General features: G+C 43.9%; 2 protein-coding genes across 4 annotated transcripts in view; one reads left to right on the top strand and one right to left on the bottom strand.

Annotated features, from left to right (window-relative positions):
* The window catches only part of LOC121637968 (son of sevenless homolog 1-like), an 80,115-nt gene extending 63,311 nt beyond the window's left edge, over nucleotides 1-16,804 (top strand). Inside the window, exons 19-23 of one of the 2 annotated variants that reach the window (XM_041982353.1) lie at nucleotides 7,122-7,238; nucleotides 7,312-7,585; nucleotides 8,289-8,333; nucleotides 15,588-15,709; nucleotides 15,783-16,804. In XM_041982353.1, coding sequence (XP_041838287.1) covers nucleotides 7,122-7,238; nucleotides 7,312-7,585; nucleotides 8,289-8,333; nucleotides 15,588-15,709; nucleotides 15,783-16,250 — 1,026 coding nt within the window. In that variant the 3' untranslated portion in view covers nucleotides 16,251-16,804. The remainder of the gene's footprint in view (nucleotides 1-7,121; nucleotides 7,239-7,311; nucleotides 7,586-8,288; nucleotides 8,334-15,587; nucleotides 15,710-15,782) is intronic. The other variant, XM_041982355.1, reaches the window with a different exon arrangement.
* Nucleotides 16,805-17,254: 450 nt separating this feature from the next.
* gemin6 (gem (nuclear organelle) associated protein 6) lies at nucleotides 17,255-19,663 on the bottom strand. 2 transcript variants are annotated; one of them, XM_041982356.1, is made up of 3 exons: nucleotides 19,422-19,663; nucleotides 17,701-18,023; nucleotides 17,255-17,669 (listed from the first exon to the last, which is right to left on the bottom strand). In XM_041982356.1, exons 1-3 carry the CDS (start codon nucleotides 19,550-19,552, stop codon nucleotides 17,554-17,556), a joined length of 570 nt encoding a protein of 189 aa, XP_041838290.1. In that variant the 5' UTR covers nucleotides 19,553-19,663; the 3' UTR covers nucleotides 17,255-17,553. The 2 variants fall into 2 exon arrangements, with proteins under 2 accessions (XP_041838290.1, XP_041838291.1); XM_041982357.1 differs by having other exon boundaries at nucleotides 17,255-18,023; nucleotides 19,422-19,661.
* Nucleotides 19,664-22,319: the final 2,656 nt, after the last annotated feature.

The following is a 22,319-nucleotide window of genomic DNA, read 5'->3' as shown; positions in this document are numbered from 1 at the left end:
TGACTCAGGTGTGTTGGTGCAGGAATACATGGAAAACCTGCTGGATTGCGGCCCTCGTAGGACCGAATTGAGTAGCCCTGCAATAGAGGATACGGCTAATAGAGACAGATGTCAAAATCTGCAGCTAATTGGATTAAAGGAAAAGCTGGAAGACGGAAAGATGGAGGAATGTGTGAGAACCATTATTGCCGAGGCGCTGGGAGTTGAGCTTGACCGGACCCAGCTACAGAGGGTACACCGAGCCCCCGTGCCTTTACCGGAGAACGGCCGGCCGTCTAGACCAGTTATCATGAGGTTTTTAAGCGTTTTGGAACGGGAGCGTAAAAGTACAGAAAGAAGGAAAGCATTATTTGGAGAGGCTGCAAGCTTTCGTTTTTCCCTGACATGACTAAAGAAACTGCAGAGAAGAGAAAGAAATTCACGGAAGCCAGGCGGACGTTTCATGAGCTGGATGTGCGTTTTACTCTGGCGGACCTGGCTGAGCTGCGCTTTACATGGAGGGGGAAACGAATGAAGTTTACCGATCAGCGCGAAGCAATGGATTTCCTAAATTCAGGAGATAACACGGAGGATTGTCAGGAGTAATGTGCTGCTGACAGGACCATCATCGGCCAGTCTGTTTCCATTCACCTTTGGACGTTTTGGATCCAGACTGAGCTGCATTTTATGGAAACGGGACCTTATGCTACGGACAATAATACTAGTGGGATGGTGTGTTATGGTCACCTGGATGAGAAGAGAATATAAGGTAATATAGTGCCAATCACGATTATTATTATTATGAGTCTATGAACTAATGGTGCGTGGCACTACTCTTTTTGTTTACATATCGGCGTATTTTTTTATTATTATCCTGTTAAATGCGATCTGTACATGGGTAAATAATATTATTTAGTGATTATAGAAGCAATAGTCGATTTGGGAGGGATCGGGGAGTCTCTGAATGCGACCACTCGTGTGCCGCATGGGCCTTATTTGTGGGGGGACACTCCATGTAAGGAGTGAACTGGGGATGGGTGAAGGAGTTCGGTGGTTTTATAAACTTCTACTTGTTCTGTGTTTCAATCAGAGGATTATTTTTATTTTGTGATTATTATTGTTAATTTTGGTTTTGGTTGTGTTTTATTATATTATTATTATATAATTATCTTGGCACGGTTTTGTTTTATATTTTTTATTATTCATGGCAGTGGAACTTAATCAGAGACACATATTTATATGGCTAATTGTATAAGAGTTATATCCTGGAATGTAAATGGGCTTCAGAACATTATTAAGCTGAAGAAATGCTTAACTTATTTAAAATCTCAGCAAACTCAGTTAGCTTTTATACAGGAAACGTACCTGACAGATTCAGAAGTGCTTAAATTACGAAGGGATTGGGTAGGGCAGGTGTTTCATAGCTCCTACACTAGCAAAAAACACGGTGTAGCCATTCTGGTACACAAAAAGCTTAATTTTTCTATGATAAAAGAGCATAAGGACACTGAGGGTAGAGTAATCTGTTTGGGAGCAAAAATTAATGGAGTTAAGGTTAATTTATGCAATATTTATGCTCCTAACATAGAGGATGCTGGCTTTTTCCATAACATAAACAGAATGACGGGTGACATTATAGATGGCCATATGATTATAGGAAGAGACTTTAATCAGGTCCTTGATGGAGTGTTAGACAAAACCACAATTTCCAAGAACACACCTAAGGACAGAAGTGCTATTAAATTAATGATGAAGGATTTAGGTTTGGTAGATATCTGGAGGCTGGTGAATCCAAGAGAAAAGGAGTTTACATTTTTTTCTCATAATCGCAAGTCACACTCCAGAATTGATTATTTTTTGATCAGTAATACATTGGTAGAGGATGTCTCGGACTGCACAATAAAACCTATTGCATTAACAGATCATGCTACTGTACAACTGGCATTAGTTCTGGAACCTGAGTTAAAGAAAAACACTAGATGGAGACTGAACGTATCATTGTTCCAAAATCCTGAATTTACTAAATTACTGGAGGAGCTTAATGACTTTTTTGATCTTAACATTGGCTCTGTTGAGAGGATTGGCACAGTGTGGGAGGCATCCAAGGCTTACGTCAGAGGGAAAATTATTGCATTTGCTAGTAGAAAAAAAAGGGAACAATCACAAAGAGTGGGGATTCTGGAGACAGAGCTCAAGGAACAAGAAAAGAAAGTTTCGGAAGGCTATAGCGATGCAACTCTTAAACAGATCTGTGATAAGAAATTTCAGGTGAATGAGATATATAACAGAAGAGTGGAGTATGCCCTATTTAGAATGAAGAGTAACTTTTATGAAAGTGGAGAAAAGGCAGGGAAGCTTTTGGTAAGACAACTAAAACAGAAGGAGGCTACCTACACAATTCCGGCTATTAAAGATGAGGATGGGGAAATGAAGACAAATACTGCAGACAGTAATAAAGTATTCCTGAAGTTTTACGACAGACTTTATACGTCAGAGGTAGAGCATGATATAAATAAATGTGATGATTTCTTTTCTAACTTTAACTTGCCCAAACTTACTGAGGACCAGCGAACCTATCTAGATAGTCCAATAACAGTTGAAGAGGTTAAGAAGGCTATATCATTAATGAAAGTGGGAAAGTCACCAGGGTTAGATGGATTTCCAGCGGAATATTATAAAAGATTTGCAGATACATTAGCGCCCATTTTAACTAAGGTTTATGAAGAAATGTTTTTATTGGGAGTGATGCCGGAAACGTTTAATGAGGCTTTGATCTCATTAATTGTTAAAAAGGACAGAGACCCAACAGACCCAGGTAGTTTTAGACCAGTGAGTTTGATCAACGTGGACTGTAAGATATTAACAAAAGTCTTGGCCCTCAGACTAGAAACGGTATTACCATGTTTGATACACTCAGACCAGGTGGGATTTGTGAAGGGAAGAACATCCTCAGATAATGTCAGAAGGCTCTTGCACCTCATATGGTTAAATAGAGACAATAGTACACCCGTAGCAGCTCTATCATTGGATGCCCATAAGGCATTTGATAGGGTGGAGTGGAGTTTCCTTCAATATACTCTAAAAGCATTTGGATTTGGTGAAGGCTTGACTAAATGGGTGAGTATCATTTACTCAGACCCTAGAGCAGCGGTTCTAACCAATGGAGTGATTTCACCTTTTTTTCCATCTGGAAAGAGGAACAAAACAGGGGGACCCACTCAGCCCTCTTCTATTTACACTATTCTTAGAGCCTTTAGCGGCGGCAGTCAGGTCACAGAGAGATATAAGGGGAGTTATGCAGGGAAGTGATGAACATAAGATGTTTCTGTATGCAGACGATATATTGCTGCTGGTCAGGGATCCCTCCCACTCACTTCCAAAAATTCTTTCCACAATAGAGACTTTTTCAAATATTTCAGGCTATAAAATAAACTGGCAGAAATCAGAGGCTATGCCTGTGTCAAAGGGGTGTTTTCAGACTCTTATTTCTCCATTTCAATTCAGGTGGATCCCTGTTGGGATGAAATATTTGGGTATTAGGTTATGCTCTGATTTAACAAACATTATTTCTATAAACTTAGACCTATTGTTACAAAAACTCAAGGTAAAACTAGATCAGTGGAAGGTGCTCAATCTCACATTGTGGGGGAAAATTAACACTATTAAGAAGCTTGTTGTTCCGCAATTTAACTATATATCTATGATGATACCAATAACTATTAGTAATGTTTTTTTTAAACAATATAATGGGCTAATTAAAACTTTTCTGTGGAATGGCAAGAAAGCAAGAATTGGACTAAGAAAATTATGTGCTTTAAAAGAAAGTGGAGGTCTGGCACTTCCAAATTTAGAGCTATACAACATTGCATTTGAAATGAGTAAATTGAGTAGACACTGGAAAACACCAGATTCGAGTCTAGGGTGGGTTAAGGTTGAGAAGGCTTTGTCAGCTTCTTTTAATGTCATTTGGCTCCTCTCTCAAAAATCTATTGGCACAATGCAGCAAGACCCAATTTTGCTGCATTCAAAATGGGCCTGGACCAGGGCACATAAGATACTTGGAATCTGCCCTTATAAACAATCCTATTCCTCAATCTGGAATAATCCGGCAATTCGTGTAGGAAACTCTCCCTTCTTGTGGCGTAAAGGGCTTGAGAAAGGGGTACAAAAAATAGAGAATTTATACAAGGATGATGTATTTTTGCCATTTAGTCTTTTAAAAGAAGCTTTTACTATGACAGATAAAGGGGATTTTTGGAAGTACTTACAACTCAGGAGTAGTGTGAACTCTGCCCTTGGTCTAAAACTGGTGCAGAAAGAAAATATTATCAAGGACTGGTTAAACTCGCCTAGTAATTTACGTTCTTCATCAGTATTTTATAAAAAACTTTTAGGACAACAAGAAGGGCTTTGTAACAGTCTGAGACTAACATGGCAGAGGGACCTGAATATAGTGATTAGTGAAGATGTATGGAGTGATATAATTTCAGACATAGGCTGGGCTTCAAGAGATGCCAGAAGTAAATTTATTCAGATATTCAGAAGATTGTACACCGGTATTATTATACACCAGGGATCACCAACTCCGGACCTCTTGAGCCAGTGTCCTGCAGGTTTTCAATATCTCCATACTGCAGCACACCTGACTCAAATAATGGGTCGTTGAGAGGCTGGTGTAGACCTTGACTATTGACTATTTCATTTGAACCAGGTGTGTTGCAGCAGGGACGCAGTGAAAACCTGCAGGACACTGGCTCAAGAGGTCCGGAGTTGGTGATCCCTGCCATCAAAAATGTTTAAAATGAGTATACTGCAAGATAATAAATGTTGGAAATGTGGCAGTAATGTTGGTACATATCTTCATGTTTTCTGGGAATGTCCTTTGGTGTCTCCTTTTTGAACTGAAGTCATTATAAATTTGGAGAAGTGGACTGGGTTATCCATACCTAGATCACCCCAACTGTGTCTCTTGGGAGATAGCTCTCTCATGCCCCCAGGGTTTACAAAAGAAATGTTCGGACTTGTGGTGGCTGGATTTATTGTGGCTGCAAGACTGGCCTCAGACTGAGGACTGGATTAAACTTATGACAGAGACTGCTTCATTTGAATCTCTAATTGCTAAGGTAAATAATGTCCAGGTTAAAACAAGCATACTCTAATTTTTCCCTTTCACTACATTAACATGAAGACCACATCTACTTTCCAGATTTTTTCAACGCCATAGCCCCACCCCCTACAAACAGGAAGTCCCATGTTTTTAACCCTTTGATACCTGTAAAACCAATTCAAATGCATAAATATCACCTTTCATGAATTCAGGATCAAAATGATGAATGACTTCTTGCACCATCATGATATAAATGATTTCCTGTGAGGTTTCAGTCCTTCGCCATGGAACAAGAAGTAACTCCATCTGTGGACTCAGTTGAGCGAACAACTTGAAATTTGCCAACTGTAATTACAGTTCCAACCTGAACATGCTGGTACAGGAAACAGGACGATAGCACCACCTAGTGGCTACCTTGAATTCTGCAGATCTTAAATCATGCTGCTGAGATTACCAAAGTGAACATGGTTTACTCTAGTCCCAGGCTGAACACATCTGGATGTCCAGATGTTGTCAGTGCCATAAATAAGCTTATCATATCTTAGCCCCACCTGCTGGAAACAGGAAGTCGTTTCTGTGCGAACAGGATTTTGTAGGCTTGTAAAACCTCTTTTCATGCCCGAGTTATTTGCCACCTCTCATTTCTACAGATATCAAGCTTTAATTCACAGGCCATACTCTTTGGACATAGATGATCATATCTAGGCATTTTCAGCCTTCTAGGAAAAAGCATTGATGAATTATTAGTATAAAAAAAAATAAAAAAAAAAAGTCCGTTTTTCGCCATCTTTTTCCACTTTTCTGATTGACTCCAAACTGAACGTGCCTGACGGAGATGGCACTAGGAACCTCACGTTCTAATTTCATGTCTCTAACATCAACCATTCTGTTTTTATGGCTGTTTGAAAAAGTGTCCGCCTCCAATGCTTTAACATGGTCGGTGGGGGTGAACAGTGCACGGTGCACTGAGATGTCATCGTGGCTCGATAGCACAGAGGTTAAAGCGTTCGGTTCACTTACTGAAGTTCAGGGTTTTGAAACCACAACATAGAAAACACTTTTTTTTTCCTTGCTCTGTGAGCAGAGGCCAAACCTTAACATGTTTGTACATGAAAAACCCCTATAAATGTCCAGAGGTTGTCAATGCGATAACTCCACCCCTAAAACAGGAAGTCACAAAATTTTAACCCTTTCTGTAACACCAATTCAAACTCAGAAATATCACCTTCTTGACTTCAGTATTCAATATCATGTCAAATGACTTCCCAGTACGTTTCACTCCTTCACCATAAACCAGGAAGTTGCTCTAACTCTGATCTCAGTTGACCAAACGCCATGGGATTTGCCAATTTTAATGAGAGTCCCAACCTGAGCATGTTTGTACATGAAAAATGACTATAGAGCCACCAAGTGGCCATGTGGGATTATCATGTAATTAAATTCACGGCCAGGTTTGCATCCATTTCACACCGTTTCCCTCTCTGGATGGTACGTTTTGCTGCCACAATGACTGCACAGCAAGCACGCCGGGGGCGGCGGTGCGTTGGCACCCATCAAAATTTCTTTGAAATTTTCAAGTTCCGCTTATTATAATTCCGTCTCTCCCCACTCCTACAGTTTTGCCTCTACCCCCAGTGAAAGTCTGGCTGAGTTGTAGGCTTCCAAAATAACTTTGGTCTTTTAGCTGGTCTGCCCCAAATAAGGGACCAAAATTCGCAGTTTTTTGCGATTCATGCAAACGACCTTAGACTTTTGTACAAGAAAAGTTGGAGCACACCATTTGGGGTCAAGGCGCACATTTTGATATAACTTTTGTGGGGGTAGATTCAAAGCTGTAGGAGGAGATAGGTACCAAAGTTTTAAACAGAATGTTGCATTGACACCTATAATGAATGTTAAGATCAACTGTCTTCAGAAAAGTCAACATTAAATAAAACATTGACGCAGCCACATCTCACCTTCTACAGTTTGCTGCCACCTTGTGGCTCATTCTAGGATGAACACTAAAGCTAGATGTTCTGTGTTTTTCGAGCAGAAGTTCTTTGAAAACCTGAACCCAATGGAGAACTTGTCAGAAAAGGACTTTGCTGATTACCTGTTCAACAAATCTTTGGAGATTGAGCCGCGACACACCCGATCCTTACCTCGATTTGTAAGTACCACCACACTAACCCCTGTGAGGACTCTACTGACGCTGTTACTAATCTGTCCTCATTCCTGTCCAGGGGAAGAAGTACAACTGTCCTCTGAAGTCTCCAGGGATTCGGCCCACCTCAGCAAGGCCTGGCACCATGCGACATCCAACACCTCTACAGAACGAACCCAGGAAAATCAGCTACAGCCGCATCCCCGACAATGAGGCCGAAGGGGCAGCAATGTCTGCCCCCAACTCCCCCCATACCCCCCTCACCCCGCCCCCTGCCTCGGCCGCTTCCAGCTCTACAGATGTAGGCAGCGTGTTCGACTCGCCTCAGGGTCCCAGCAGCCCCTTCCACTCAAGTAAGACTTGCTCAGTAGCTGAGACTAGCTCCGCCCACTGACCAGTTACTGACAGGCCTCATTACAACCCCAAATTCAAAACGTCGAGACTCACAGTAAAACCGCCACCAGATTTACAGTCGGCTCATCAAATGGCAAGGCAGTTTATTTGTACAACACATTTCATGTACAGGACAATTCAAAGTGCTTTACATAAAACAAAGACATTACAGATATTTAGAAATAGTAAAAGGCATCAACACTTTATCACAATAAAATAGTAAATTACATTAAAATGATTAAAAGCAAGATAAGTTAAAAAAAAAAAAGGTTAACGTGCAGATTTCATGCATAGATGCATGAGAACAGAAATGTTTTTAACCTGGATTTAAAAATGTCTACATTTGGTGAAAGTTTATGGTAAAATGACTCGGCTCCATCATCTGATCTTCTGGGGATGAAAGATGCTGTCCTGACTGCTCTGGGGTTATTTATGAGTTACTGGCATATCCAGGTCCCCATTCTCACCTTTACCTGAGACTAGCCCACCTACTGACCCTTCCCAGGACACAGCGTTGTGGTGCAGATACAATTAGCATGGCTGCATGACTGTGTTATTGATCATCAAAAGTACTGATCCTCAGGATTAACTGTTCAGGCTTCTCCTCCTCCTCTTTCTGCTGCTGCCCTTCCTCACACTCTGATTCTCCTCTTCATCCCGCAGCCTGCGACAGCATCTTTGCTGTTGTCTCTCTGCCTCATGGCCCACGTTAGTATGACCCTTCTGACTCTCCGTACATCACCTTTCACCTGTTTTTGTTTGCCAACACAGAGTTGACCTGGGATCAGCTCACAGTGCTGGGTGGTCACTCCACTCAACTTTATTTAAACAGCACTTTAACGTATGAGTAGAACAAAGAACTGAACGCAGCACAGAAGCAAAACATTTAAACGTAAAGTAAAAACAGAAAAATAGCGGTAAAATAATGAAAGAACTAAAACACTAAAAACAATAAGACACTAACCCTCTAATGTTAGATCCAAGGCCAGGTCATAGTAATGGGTCTCCAGGCAGGTTTTAAAACTGGACCGTGGTGAGGCGCCTCTAATTAGTAGCAGCAAAGACTTCACAGTTCAGAAGCAGCAACCACAAAACCTCCATCCCCTCTGAGCTTCCGCCCAGACCTTGGACACAGTGGACAGCCTGGACAGCATGGTTAGTTTAACTTTGGACACAGTGGACGGCCTGGACAGCATGGTTAGTTTAACTTTGGACACAGTGGACGGTGTGGACAGCATGGTTAGTTTAACTTTGGACACAGTGGACGGCGTGGACGGTGTGATTAGTTTAACTTTGGGCAGCGTGGACAGCATGGTTAGTTAAACTTTGGACACAGTGGACAGCCTGGACAACATGGTTAGTTTAACTTTGGACACAGTGGACAGCGTGGACGGTGTGGACAGCGTGGACGTTGTGGTTAGTTTAACTTTGGAAAGCGTGGACGTTGTGGTTAGTTTAACTTTGGACAGCGTGGACAGCGTGGACGTTGTGGTTAGTTTAACTTTGGACAGCGTGGACGTTGTGGTTAGTTTAACTTGGGCCAGCGCGGACGGTGTGGACAGCATGGACGTTGTGGTTAGTTTAACTTTGGACAGCGTGGACGTTGTGGTTAGTTTAACTTTGGACAGCGCGGACGGTGTGGACAGCGTGGACGTTGTGGTTAGTTTAACTTTGGAAAGCGTGGACGGCGTGGACGGTGTGGACAGTGTAGACGGTGTGGATGTTGTGGTTAGTTTAACTTTGGACAGCGTGGACGTTGTGGTTAGTTTAACTTTGGACAGCGTGGACAGCGTGGACGGCATGGTTAGTTTAACTTTGGAGACAGTGGATGGTGTGGACAGTGTGGACGTTGTGGTTAGTTTAACTTTGGACAGCGTGGACGGTGTGGACAGCGTGGACGGTGTGGACAGCGTGGACGTTGTAGTTAGTTTAACTTTGGACAGCGTGGATGGTGTGGACAGCGTGGACGTTGTGGTTAGTTTAACTTTGGACAGCGTGGACGGTGTGGACAGCGTAGACGTGTGGACAGCGTGGATGTTGTGGTTAGTTTAACTTTGGACAGCGTGGACATTGTGGTTAGTTTAACTTTGGACAGCTTGGACGGTGTGGACAGCGTGGACGGTGTAGTTAGTTTAACTTTGGACAGCGTGGATGGTGTGGACGTTGTGGTTAGTTTAACCTTGGACAGCCTGAACAGCATGGTTAGTTTAACTTTGGACAGCGCGGACGTTGTGGTTAGTTTAACTTTGGACAGCGTGGACGTTGTGGTTAAGTTTAACCTTGGACAGCGTGGACGTTGTGGTTAGTTTAACTTTGGACACAGTGGATGGTGTGGACGGCGTGGACGGTGTGGACAGCGTGGACGTTGTGGTTAGTTTAACTTTGGACAGCGTGGACGGTGTGGACAGCGTGGACGTTGTGGTTAGTTTAACCTTGGACAGCGTGGACGGCGTGGTTAGTTTAACTTTGGACACAGTGGACAGCCTGAACAGCATGGTTAGTTTAACTTTGGACAGCGTGGACGTTGTGGTTAGTTTAACTTTGGACAGTGTGGACAGCGTGGACGTTGTGGTTAGTTTAACTTTGGACAGCGTGGACGTTGTGGTTAAGTTTAGCCTTGGACAGCGTGGACGGCGTGGTTAAGTTTAACCTTGGACAGCGTGGACGTTGTGGTTAAGTTTAACCCTGGACAGCGTGGACGTTGTGGTTAAGTTTAACCTTGGACAGCGTGGACGTTGTGGTTAAGTTTAGTCTTGGACAGCGTGGACGTTGTGGTTAGTTTAACTTTGGACGGCGTGGACAGCGTGGACGGTGTGGACGGCGTGGTTAGGGTTTAGCGCCACAGTCCCGCCTGTGCAGGGCTGGAAGTCGCTGGAAGCTTCGCTAAGCTAACATTTCCTTCGCTGAGCAGCAGTTTAGCAGATTTCGTTCTGTCGCCGCGTCTAAACTGTTCTGTTCTTCTTCGTCTACTCGTCTCATGCCGCGGTTGTTGGGGGAGGGGTGGGCGTGGTGAAGTTATTTCCTCCTGCGCTGCTGGGCAGGTGGCCTGACAGCCACACCCCTCTCACCAGGTTTGGTGCTTCTTTTCAAATCTAAACAATTCTCCTGAAATTTGCAGTGATCTGCTCTGACTACCGGGAATTCTGGTTCATATAGCTGCATGAACCTAAATTTAACCTTTATTTTTATTTAATTTAAGGCTGTCAAAATAGCGCGTTAACAGCGGTAACTAATTTATGTAATTACTTGCGTTAATAGTTTTAACAAAATTAAGGTATGCGGGGCATGACGAGCTCCATACATCCGTCATTCCTCCGCTATGACGGAGAGGCAGATGGAAAAGATGAGCCGGCTGAATCTATGGAGGGATTTCAGATTAAAGACAACGTTGATGGAACAACACCTGGAGGACGATGGTGTTTAACACTCACACCATTTTTCTTTTTTGTTTCCTACCATGTGAACAAACATGGCTGGTCCAGCGGCTCTCCGGTCTTCTCTGTGTCTGCTCCTCCTCTCCTGTTGCATGAATCATGACCGTCAGTGATCAGCTGATTAGTGTATGGATCAGCTGAGGAGGGGGAAACTAGCGGTTCATGGTTCATACCGGCACATATTTACCTCAAAGTATCTCTACTTTGAGGTAAATATGTGGTCGACAGGGTTTTTACTTCTGATATGCAGGGGCGGGTCTAGAAAAAGTTCTGATGGGGGGCCAGGAGCACTGACCAGGAAAAGGGGGGCACAGATGAGACCTTTGTGTTTTTATCCAGATCATCATTTTTATCCGTTTCTTCATCAATATCAGCTTTTTAACTTCATTTGTCAACATCTGGTGGTTTTTTGACAGATTTCATCACCATGTTGGTGAGGTGATGCTGGATGAATTCTGCTCTAGAACATGGTAGAGATGATGCAGAACAACAGATGTACATTACATGCTGCATTTACTGACCCTGGGACATCTGATGTTTAGGTCAGATGGTCAGTTAACACTATTTGTAGCATTGGCTTGCAGTAAAAACGGAAAATTTCAGACATAGTCACGAATGGTGATTAATCATGATTAATCATGTTTTATTCATTTGTAAGCTGTGATTAAACCTGGTTAAAAATGTTTGACAGCAGTAATTTAATTATTTGACAGGGATTTCTACTGCTGTCCCTGGCTGGGCTGTTCTACACTACCTTAAAATACCACTTTACAAAACCTATATAAAACCTATCCATACGCACAATACAAAATCTATAAATCGTTCATTCACACCCACACACAGTGCTACTTACAAATGAGTACAGCTTTAGTTTGTTTTCAGCCAAGACTTAAAGGGTGAAGATTTTAAACTCGGATATGGCCTTGAGTTCAGTCAGAAAAGGCTGACGGACCAAACGAAGTTCTGCAGTGTGGAAGCAGCTAACCATGTCGGAATACAGGGTGTGCAGAATTATAAGGCAAGTTGTATTTTTGAGGATTAATTTTATTATAGAACAACAACTATGTTCGCAATGAACACAAAAGATTCATAAATATCAAAGCTGAATATTTTTGGAAGTTGGAGTGGGGCTTTTTTAGTTTTAGTATCTTAGGAGGATATCTGTGTGTGCAGGTGACTATTACTGTACATAATTATTAGGCAACTTAACAAAAACCAAATATATACCCATTTCACTTATTTATTTTCACCAGGGAAACCAATATAACAACTCAAAATTTACAAATATACATTTCTGGCATTCAAAAACAAAACAAAAACAAATCAGTGACCAATATAACCACCTTTCTTTGTGAGGACACTCAAAAGCCTGCCATCCATAGATTCTGTCAGTGTCTTGATCTGTTCACGATCAACATTGCGTGCAGCAGCAACCACAGCCTCCCAGACCCTGTTCAGAGAGGTGTACTGTTTTCCCTCCCTGTAGATCTCACATTTGATGAGGGACCACAGGTTCTCTATGGGGTTAAGATCAGGTGAACAAGGAGGCCATGTCATTATTTTTTCTTCTTTTAGACCTTTTCTGGCCAGCCACGCAGTGGAGTACTTGGATGCGTGTGATGGAGCATTGTCCTGCATGAAAATCATGTTTTTCTTGAACGATGCTGACTTCTTCCTGTACCACTGCTTGAAGAAGGTGTCTTCCAGAAACTGGCAGTAGGACTGGGAGTTGAGCTTGACTCCATCCTCAACCCGAAAAGGTCCCACAAGCTCATCTTTGATGATACCAGCCCATACCAGTATCCCACCTCCACCTTGCTGGCGTCTGAGTCGGAGTGGAGCTCTCTGCCCTGTACTGATCCAGCCACGGGCCCGTCCATCTGGCCCATCAAGACTCACTCTCATTTCATCAGTCCATAAAACCTTAGAAAAATCAGTCTTATGATATTTCTTGGCCCAGTCTTGACGTTTTATCTTGTGTGTCTTGTTCAGTGGTGGTCGTTTTTCAGCCTTCCTTACCTTGGCCATGTCCCTGAGTATTGCACACCTTGTGCTTCTTGGCACTCCAGTGATGTTGCAGCTCTGAAATATGGCAAAACTGGTGGCCAATGGCATCTTGGCAGCTTCACGCTTGATTTTCCTCAGTTCATGGGCAGTTATTTTGCGCCTTGTTTTTTCAACACGCTTCTTGCGACCCTGTTCACTATTTTGAATGAAACGCTTGATTGTTCGATGATCACACCTCAAAAGCTTGGCAATTTTAAAAGTGCTGCATCCCTCTGCAAGACATCTCACTATTTTTGACTTTTCAGAGTCCGTCAAATCTCTCTTCTGACCCATTTTGTCAAAGGAATGGAAGTTGCCTAATAATTATGCACACCTGATATAGGGTGTTGATGTCATTAGACCACACCCCTTCTCATTACAGAGCTGCACATCACCTGATATGCTTAATTGGTAGTAGGCTTTCAATCCTGTACCGGTTGGAGTAGAACAACATGATGAGGATGATGTGATCAAAATACTCATTTGCCTAATAATTCTGCACACACTGTAAATGCGGCTAACCATTTATCTGGATAAGGTTAGCTGCCTTTAGCCTGATACGGTTAGCCGTTAAAGGCAACTAACCATATTGGGGTAAAGGCAGTTAGCCGTAATTCTCTGTCTTCAAAAACCTGAAACTTTCACATCCAGCCCAAAGGCGGCCAAGATAACCTTTTATCAGAACAAGATCCGCAATGCTCCCAACACACGACATGTTCATGGTGTTTAACTCTCTTCTATCTCCACCACCTGCTCAGCCTCCCACTGTGCTGACTGCAGAAATGTTTGCTTCCTACTTCACTGAAAAGGTCGCTGCCATCAGTGACCAATTCACTGAGCCGGACCAACTCAGCCTTACCAAACCAGCTACTGGTGCCTCACTCTGCTCTTTCCGCTCTCTAAGTGAGGACCAAGTCTCTAAACTTCTAGTCAGCTCAAAACCCACGACCTGTCCTCTTGATCCTGTTCCCTCTGACATCCTGCAGAGCATTTTACCTACAATCAAACCTGCAGTAACCCATATTATCACCTCCTCTCTTAAATCCGGTGTCTTTCCTTCTGCCTTCAAGCAAGCTCGGGTTACCCGCTGCTGAAGAAACCCACAATCAACCCAGCCCAGGCTGGAAACTACCGGCCGGTCTCACTGCTTCCATTCATGTCTAAACTACTAGAGCGTGCCATCTTCAGTCAGGTCTCACAGTTCCTCCAAGACAACAACCTGTTAGATCCATATCAATCTGGCTATAGGCAAGGTCACTCTACTGAAACTGCTCTCCTGCCAGTTACTGATTCCCTACGGGTTGCCAGATCCGCTGGTCAATCCTCAGTCCTTATACTGCTGGACCTGTCTGCTGCCTTTGGCACGGTCAACCATCATATACTGTTCTCCACACTCTCGGAGCTTGGCATCTCAGGATCTGTCCTCTCGTGGTTGTCCTACCTCACAGGGAGATCATTCAAAGTATCTTGGTGAGGGGGCGTGTCCAGATCACATGACCTGACAACAGGGGTGCCTCAGTGCTCGGTGCTTGGCCCTCTTCTCTTTTCACCATACACCTCCTCACTCGGTGCATCATTAGCTCTCGTGGTTTCTCCTACCACTGCTATGCAGATGACACTCAGCTTTTCCTTTCTTTCCGACCTGACGACACAACGTCTCAATGTGAATATCAGCATGTTGCTGATATCTCCGCATGGATGAAGGATCGCCACCTTCAGCTAAATCTGTCCAAGACTGAGCTTATTGTCTTTCCAGCCAATCCTTCCTTACCGCCACAGATAAGTGTGCAGCTTGACTCCATCACGCTTGTACCTACGTCTTCTACCAGGAATCACAAACACACAAATAACAATAAATAACTTTTAAAAAAGGCGGCTTACTGTGTTAGGATAAACACAGCTAACCACATCAGGAGAAACACATCTGACTGTGTCGAGATAAACAGCTTATTTAATCACTACTGGTCACCAGTCCATCACATTAAAAAATTCACAGCTAAATTAATTATTTATAAATGAAAATTGATCTGAAATAAAATATTTTCATGGTGATCCAGATGTTGACTGTGCTGTCAGAAGGAACAGCTCAGACCGGTCTCAGCATCTACCGGAAAGCCCAGCTCGGTGAGGGTACCGCCCAGCACTGCTTAGAGATAAGACTGGTCGAACAGATCAGTGTGGCTCATCTGTGTAACGTCTCATCTGTGTGATACCCTGTCTCCATGGAAACCATCAATCACTGTGTTAAAAGGAAAACTGGCTGATAACATTGGTTGGCATTATTACGTTTTATCAGACACGGTCGACCCGGCGGGTTGTCGCCGGTTACGACCGTCTACATTTGGCCTGGTGAGCCAGGTCCATATCTCCAGGATTTAGCCTTCAATGCCGAACAAGTTTTATTGGTTGGTTCCTTTCAGTGTTTTGTCACCCGAGACCCAATCAGAGCTTAAATCAGGTTCTGTCTTCTGGTCCATCTCAGGGTCGTCCTCGGTCTCCTCCATGATCAGTTTCAGTCGGGGTTCAGAAGACGCTCCGGTTCCTCCACCCGTTCCTCCTCGCAGACGACCAGAGTCGGCTCCCTCAGAGTCGTCCCCCTCCAAGGTACGTCTTCCTCATCACCATCATCATCATATCCTGTCAGTGTTCTTCACCCTCCATCTCTCTCTCTCCCCAGATGATGTCACAGTCAGACGACCCGCCCGCCGTCCCTCCTCGCCAGCCGACCTGTAAGCTCCTCCCCCCTCGTTACTCTTCCTCGTTGTCCTCATCGTCCCCACCAGACAGCCCCCCCTTACTGCCTCCTCGGGAGCCCCTCAACTCTCCCATTCACCTCCTGCCCCCCCCTCAGGGTCGCCCCCGCTGCGACCTGCTGCCTCAGGCCTTCTTCCCTTCTACCTCCTCTTCCTCATCCATGTGCTCTGCCTCCACAGCGTTGTCCTCCTCTCCACCCCTTCCTCCCCCTGCCCCCATCTCCACCACCCCCACCTCAAGGAAAATGCCTCCCCCCTCCCCACCCCTCCTCCCCCCCGTGGATGGCCCCCCAGTTCCCCCGCGTCACAGTGTCCCCAAACTCCCCCCAAAAACCTACAAGAGGGAGTCTCTGGGACACGCCCCCCTGCTGGATACACCCCCTGCACTGTGATTGGACAGAGTTGACCTCAGGAACAGCAGATGTTTTCAGCCTGCAGTGGAGGTGGAGCTTAAGGACCTAACACTACAGCTGATTGGCTCAGAAAAAAACTTTTGTCTTGGCCAATCTGAATATCCTGACCCGGTCCGAACTCATATAAATCTTGTGCTCTTAGACTCTGATTGTGGCCTCGTCTGTTCAGTTGTTTTCATTTCCGCTTCATGTGTGCGAGCCCGGACCTGATCAGACCCAACTGCACCACATCAGACCCATCAAACCAGACCAAACTTAACTGGACCTGATCAGACCCGGTCATACCTGATTGGACCCATTTGGACCTCATATTGAATAGAACTTGTACAGAGAGCTTATGGATAATGTAGTTATCCACAGACTGAAAAGGTGTTGGTGTGTCAGGAACCTTCAGGTACTGGACCAGAACCTTAGAGGTACTGTAGTGGTTCTGGTGGACCTGATATTGTCTGTGTTATTGTTAATGAAGATGTAAACAAGCGTAAATATGGCCTTCTTTAAAAAACAAGGGAATAAAGTGTTTCTACCACAGATCTGGAGGCCTGCACGTCTCTTTTCTCACATGCTGTCTGACCCGTCACATGACCGTCTCAAGACCCGTCACAAGACGGGAGAATCAGGTTCTCTGTGAAGTGTTCTGAATTTTATTTTTTAATGTCATTCATTGAAAATTCTGATATTTAGACTGATCAGTGATCTAATTAGGGTCAGATCTCCAACTGATAGCATGGTTTCCATGGTAACATGACAATGTTGGTTCAACTCTGGTTCCGACTTGGATAGAACCAACGTAGTTCTCATGTGTATTCAGTCAGACGTCCACTTCAGGTTTTATGGTGTCACAGGAACCAGGAGCTGAACCAGGATCCAAGAGACGATGGACAACATTGTCTGAGTGACATGTTCAGAACTGGTTACCATGGTGATAAATCAGGCTTAAAGAAAAACTCCTTTATAGCGATTAGTCGGGTGCAGGGTTGATCTGCAGGAAAATAGATTTTATTTCTTCAAGAAGGCAAAAACAAAGCTTTAATTGACTTCAGACACATCTTTGTTTCAGCTGTATTTTAATAGCTGAGGACCAAGACCAGAATCAGGACCCGGACCCATTCCAGGTCCAGTCTGACAGCTTTATAATCAGGATCAATCGTTTCCAACAATCCACAGATCAATAACTGAACTTATCTGATCGACTTTGAATTTGAACAACTTGATTGATCAAAGTAAAAGTGATAATGAATGATTTATCTATGATGACATCACAGTGTGGGCGGAGCTTAAATTATTTTAACTGGAAAGAAAGATCCAGATAACCAGATCCGGATCGGTCTCTGGAGTATCCGGCTGGATCCGGATCAGTCTCTGGAGTATCCGGCTGGATCCGGATCAGTCTCTGGAGTATCCGGCTGGATCCGGATCAGTCTCTGGATGCGGTCCAGGATGATCTGGTTGGAGCTGCGGCAGTCTTCGGGTCCATATGGAGCTGTAAGAATCAGAACTCCCGCCACCCTCAGCTCATCCCCCTCCTCCACCACAGGAACCCGGTTCTTCTCCAGCCACCACCGGACCGCCCCCCTCCTCCTCCTCAGTTCTTCTTGGTCCAGGTGGGGGGAGGTCGGGGGGGGGAAGAAGATCCGGAGCTGTGCTGCCGTCTTCTGATCCGCTTCCTGCAAGATCGTCACCTCCTCCACAGCGTGACCCATCACCACCCGGACCGTAGCACCCTCCTCCTTGAAGGTTACCAGAACCAAGCTGCAGAGACAAGATCAGATCCACATCAGTCTCAGAAACTAGATCCGCCTCAGAAACCAGATCCGCCTCAGTCTCAAGAACAAGTTGGATTGTAATTCTAGCTGAAGACCAGGTGGTTTAGGTAAACGGAGTCAGGTGATTTCTCACAGGAAGTTGCTATTTTACTTTGAAAAAGCAGCAAAATAAAAGTCAGATTCGGCTTCAGTTTTACTGATCAGCTGTTGTAGGAAATGTGCCTGAAGTCGTGTTAAAAAGTTTGTTGTCCAGGAAACGTCCACTGGGTCCATGACCCTCCTGACTCACTGGAACTTCTTCTTCTGTGGATCTAAGCTGCCAGCTGGGCATCTTTCTGCTGGATGCTTCTACCGACAACTTCATCAAATAATATTTAAAAGACAAATCCGTCTCAGATGCGGCACGTCGGATAATAACTGGACTTCTTCGTGTGGGTTTAAAGTTGGAATATTTACATTTCATTTATACTTAGTTTTATTGTGGAATGAAGAATTTAAAATGTGAGTTTCTTTTCTGTCATTTCTGCATTTTTTCACTGTAAAACCCTAAAGCTTCATTCCTGTTTACAGTGCGAAGGTTTCCAGAAACACAGGCCTGCTTCGCTGTAGCAGTAAACCTGGACCTCGGTAACCGGGTTCCTGAGGCTGATCTGGACCAGTTAGGACCAGTTGCTGCTGACCGGAAGAATCGGAGCTTCTCAAGCACTTTTTTGACCTTAAAAGTGCCGCCGATGTGCGTCTTAAGGCGGATTTAAGGTTACACAGCGTCTGCGTCTCCGTAGAGCCTCGACGTGCACCTCTTCCAGACCTGACGTGCACGCCTGCTACGCAGACGGTTAGAGGTTCTCTCTTGTGATTGGTCAGTTTGGGATCACGTGTTGCCGGATCTGTGGATCTTCTCGCTGAATTAGTGTGGTAAGCACCGTTTTTAAAAACAATCAGAGACTGATCGAATTTTTCTTTGTTTTCTTCCACAAGCTAATAAAGACTGAACCATACTGGACGCCATTGTTGTTTTAAAACAGGAAAATACCACCGAACTGAAGTTAACCCTTAAAAAGAACTGACCTGGTGAGTTTACCAGCCGCAGACACCGCGAGAGTATAAGTCCACCTTTACAGAACCAGGTTTATTGCCAAGTAAGTTCACACGTACGAGGAATTTGTTTTGGTGGGTGGGTGCCAACAAGAAAAATTTTAATATTAATAAAAATAAAATAAGCTTAAATAAGAAAATCACAATAATAATAAAACGAGGATCTGTGCAAATAAATGCAATATAAATGTAAGTACGCTCAGCTTGCAGCAGCACCGATGCATCCTTAATAAAACAGAGGGGGTCAAAAAAGATGGACCGAAGCCTCTTACCAAAGAGGAGCTCTTACCTGGAGGACACCGGGTCCACGGTGAGCAGCCAGCCGCGAAGCTCTTCATCTTTTCCCGCCTTCACTTTCACCTGTTTGCCGACGTCACAGAGCCACAACAGCGGACCTGACTGAAGCCAACCGCGCTGCATATTGGTCCTGTCGGATCAAAACGGAAACAATTATCAACAAGCACCATGGACACACCGCTGCCTCTGCACGCGCGCTAAAACCTCCCGGGAAGAAACCCCCAGCATAGACAATGGTTCCGCTTTTAGTTCATAGGTCTCCGCTGGACGTTTTTATTATTAGTATATTTTTTACTCGTTTTTTTGTCTTTTACGTGTCATAATTATCAAAGGTTTGACTAAACAAAGCAGTAAACAACACACTAAAGTAGACGTTTCCAAATACTGCTATTACTCTGGACAGGAAGCAGTTTCTCCCCAGACTTCCGATGTGCTGAGCCGACTAGCAACAAAGCTAATCAGCCCCACAGACATCCCCGCAGAGCCGGGCTCAGGATGTCCCGTTGTGGTCTGTAGGGACGAGGTAGCCCGGTCTGACTACTCTGTCCGTTCCTTTAGCAGCTTCAGTACCGAACCGGTTCGGCCTAAAAAAAGCCCCTCTGCCGTGAAAAGCACAGAGCGCAGCAGAAGATTGAAGCCAGTGGCGGCATGTAGCATATTAACCTGGCCACGGTGCTACTCTAGAAGAGGACAGTAATAAGCAAATGGGCAAAAAGTACAAAACATAAAAGTGCAAGAACAGAACAGTAGGGGGTCAGAAACAAATACAAAAAACCAGAAGAGGAAGCAGGAATACAGAGCAAAGGGAACTTTTACCAGACAGTTTAGATTGATGAAGAGCAGCAAAACAACAGTATTAATACAAAGGTTGAGATTTAAAATAACAGGAGATGAGAAATGTCTATGCTTAGTTTTATGGCATATTTGCTTTATAGCTTTTTAAGAGATGTAAAAAAAACTTTAAGTCATTGATAAACCCAGAAAAAGAGGGTTTAGCGTTCCTCCATTTAGCACAATGGACATGATATTTACCCAGAAGTAGGATTAAATTAATAATGTCAGACACGGATAAGGCAAGATGGTCCATATAAAAATAATATATCATTCAAACGGTGGTACATCATTAATTTTTAAAGGAAACCAGAAACGAAATGAAAAGTTTTAATTTAATTTAATAAATTTAGAGTAAGCCAGTTACATCTTCTGTCGTAACCGTGAAACATTTTGGCCTTTAAAAAACTACTGATGAATTGCTTATTACATTTTTTATCAATTAGATTAAGTTGTCCTACCAGTGAGTTTGGCAATACTGAAGGGGAATTATTGAACAACAAAGTTTTTTAATTAAGTGAATCAGGAGGAATCAGTTCACATAATTTGTTATATTCTCTTCTGGAACATTTTAGATTATATTTTTCAATAAAGTCAATAAAATTAATTTAATTTTATTTTCTAACATAATATAAAATGTCTTTGTTGAACCAATCACTTTTGAAGGTAGATTTTCGATTAAACGTTGTTCCATAGGGGCGAGTTATGGGGAGAAAAGCTGTGGGTAAATATCATTTTCCAAAAAAGCTAAATCTGCTTGTGAAACTTAGATAACTTGATTGGGATCCTGCTGACCTCAAAATCACACTTTAAAACAGAGTGTAACCCTCAGAGCTGCAGGCTGCATGTCACCGTTCATTCCTGTTCTATTTGTACAGACTGCCAACAGCTATTAAAGAGCAACCAGCAACGTGGTCCAGCAGAAGAGTCACGGGTGTGGACTCGGTCAGGAACTGAACTGAGAGGACTGAAGACACACCCATTACACTTGCATTACATTCATCATCATTCATTTTAATATGAGTCAACACATCATATTTATTATGCAGTGAGACTTCAGGTGGTGGAGTGAGTGCTGGAGCTTTAAATTTCCTGCTGGATTTACCTCTGCGACGAACAACATCAGAGCAGGTTCTGGCCGGGGTTGATGACTTTGGTCTGGCACCAACACTGTTCCAGTAGGAGAGATCAGTCTGATGGTCCGGTTTGGGATTTTCCAGCTATTCCAGTGTCATTTGAACACATCCAGGGAAGTGTATCAGCCAGGTCTGTAGCGGGAGGCTCCACATTCGACATGCCTTCACGTATGAAGATTTGACTCAATCCATTTGACAACTCAGTAGCTTGTACAGAAGCTACAACAGAGTCAATAAATTCTTCATTCACACGAATGTCTTGCAGTGTTTCAATCCTCTTCTCCAGCTGTGTTATCCTCAAAGAAAGTTGCTCACACTCAGTGCAGCTCACTGATACTGCAGGGTTAGGAGACGTCATTCCACTAGTTCTCCGATGGCAATCAACTAAATTTATCAAAAAATATGTTCGTTCCAGTGATTTATAAGTGACCAGGAGTCCTTGTTCCTAAATTTGTTGCCGGTAAAAATAAGAAAAAAGAAGAAAATGTAGCAGAAAGGAGAGCAAAGCAGGAAGTAATATCAAGACCGTCTCCATTTGCCACAGCTCCTTGTCCACCTGGTTAATAGCGGTGATGGTTTCTTCTGCACCTGCAGGACTTCCTCTGAGGACACGGCTGCTGTGGTGCTGGGTGGAGTCTCTGGCCTCACCCTCTCCACCCACAGCTGCAGCCCCGCCCACCCACGTGGAGCCCCGCCCACCCAGCTGGAACACCCAGGAACTAGGAAGAAATATTATTAAACACTAAATAAACTGCTACGAGTCTCAGATGTATCTGTTCATATTTATTTTATACATTAAAACCAAAGACTACATTACCGGCATCATTACTGTCATCTAGCAGCTTTTCTCCACAACGATCTGTGGGCTGCAGCGTCTTGTCTAAGGCCCCAACTAGAAGATGTTACTGTTCACCTCTGTGGGA

This window comes from Melanotaenia boesemani, chromosome 4 (genome assembly GCF_017639745.1).
Source record: "Melanotaenia boesemani isolate fMelBoe1 chromosome 4, fMelBoe1.pri, whole genome shotgun sequence".
Taxonomy (NCBI): Eukaryota; Metazoa; Chordata; class Actinopteri; order Atheriniformes; family Melanotaeniidae; genus Melanotaenia; species Melanotaenia boesemani.
Note: the sequence above shows the minus strand (reverse complement) of the source record. Positions and strands in the feature narration are given on the sequence as shown.

What these genes read in the sequence shown, in the direction of transcription:
- gemin6 (XM_041982356.1), bottom strand. Translation starts at nt 19,552, where the DNA reads ATGCAGCGCGGTTGGCTTCAGTCAGGTCCGCTGTTGTGGCTCTGTGAC. An exon ending in GTGGACCCGGTGTCCTCCAG is followed by an intron (nt 18,024 to 19,421) that starts GTAAGAGCTCCT and finishes TTGTCTCTGCAG; the next exon opens with CTTGGTTCTGGTAACCTTCA. An exon ending in CCAGATCATCCTGGACCGCA is followed by an intron (nt 17,670 to 17,700) that starts TCCAGAGACTGA and finishes CCAGCCGGATAC; the next exon opens with TCCAGAGACTGATCCGGATC.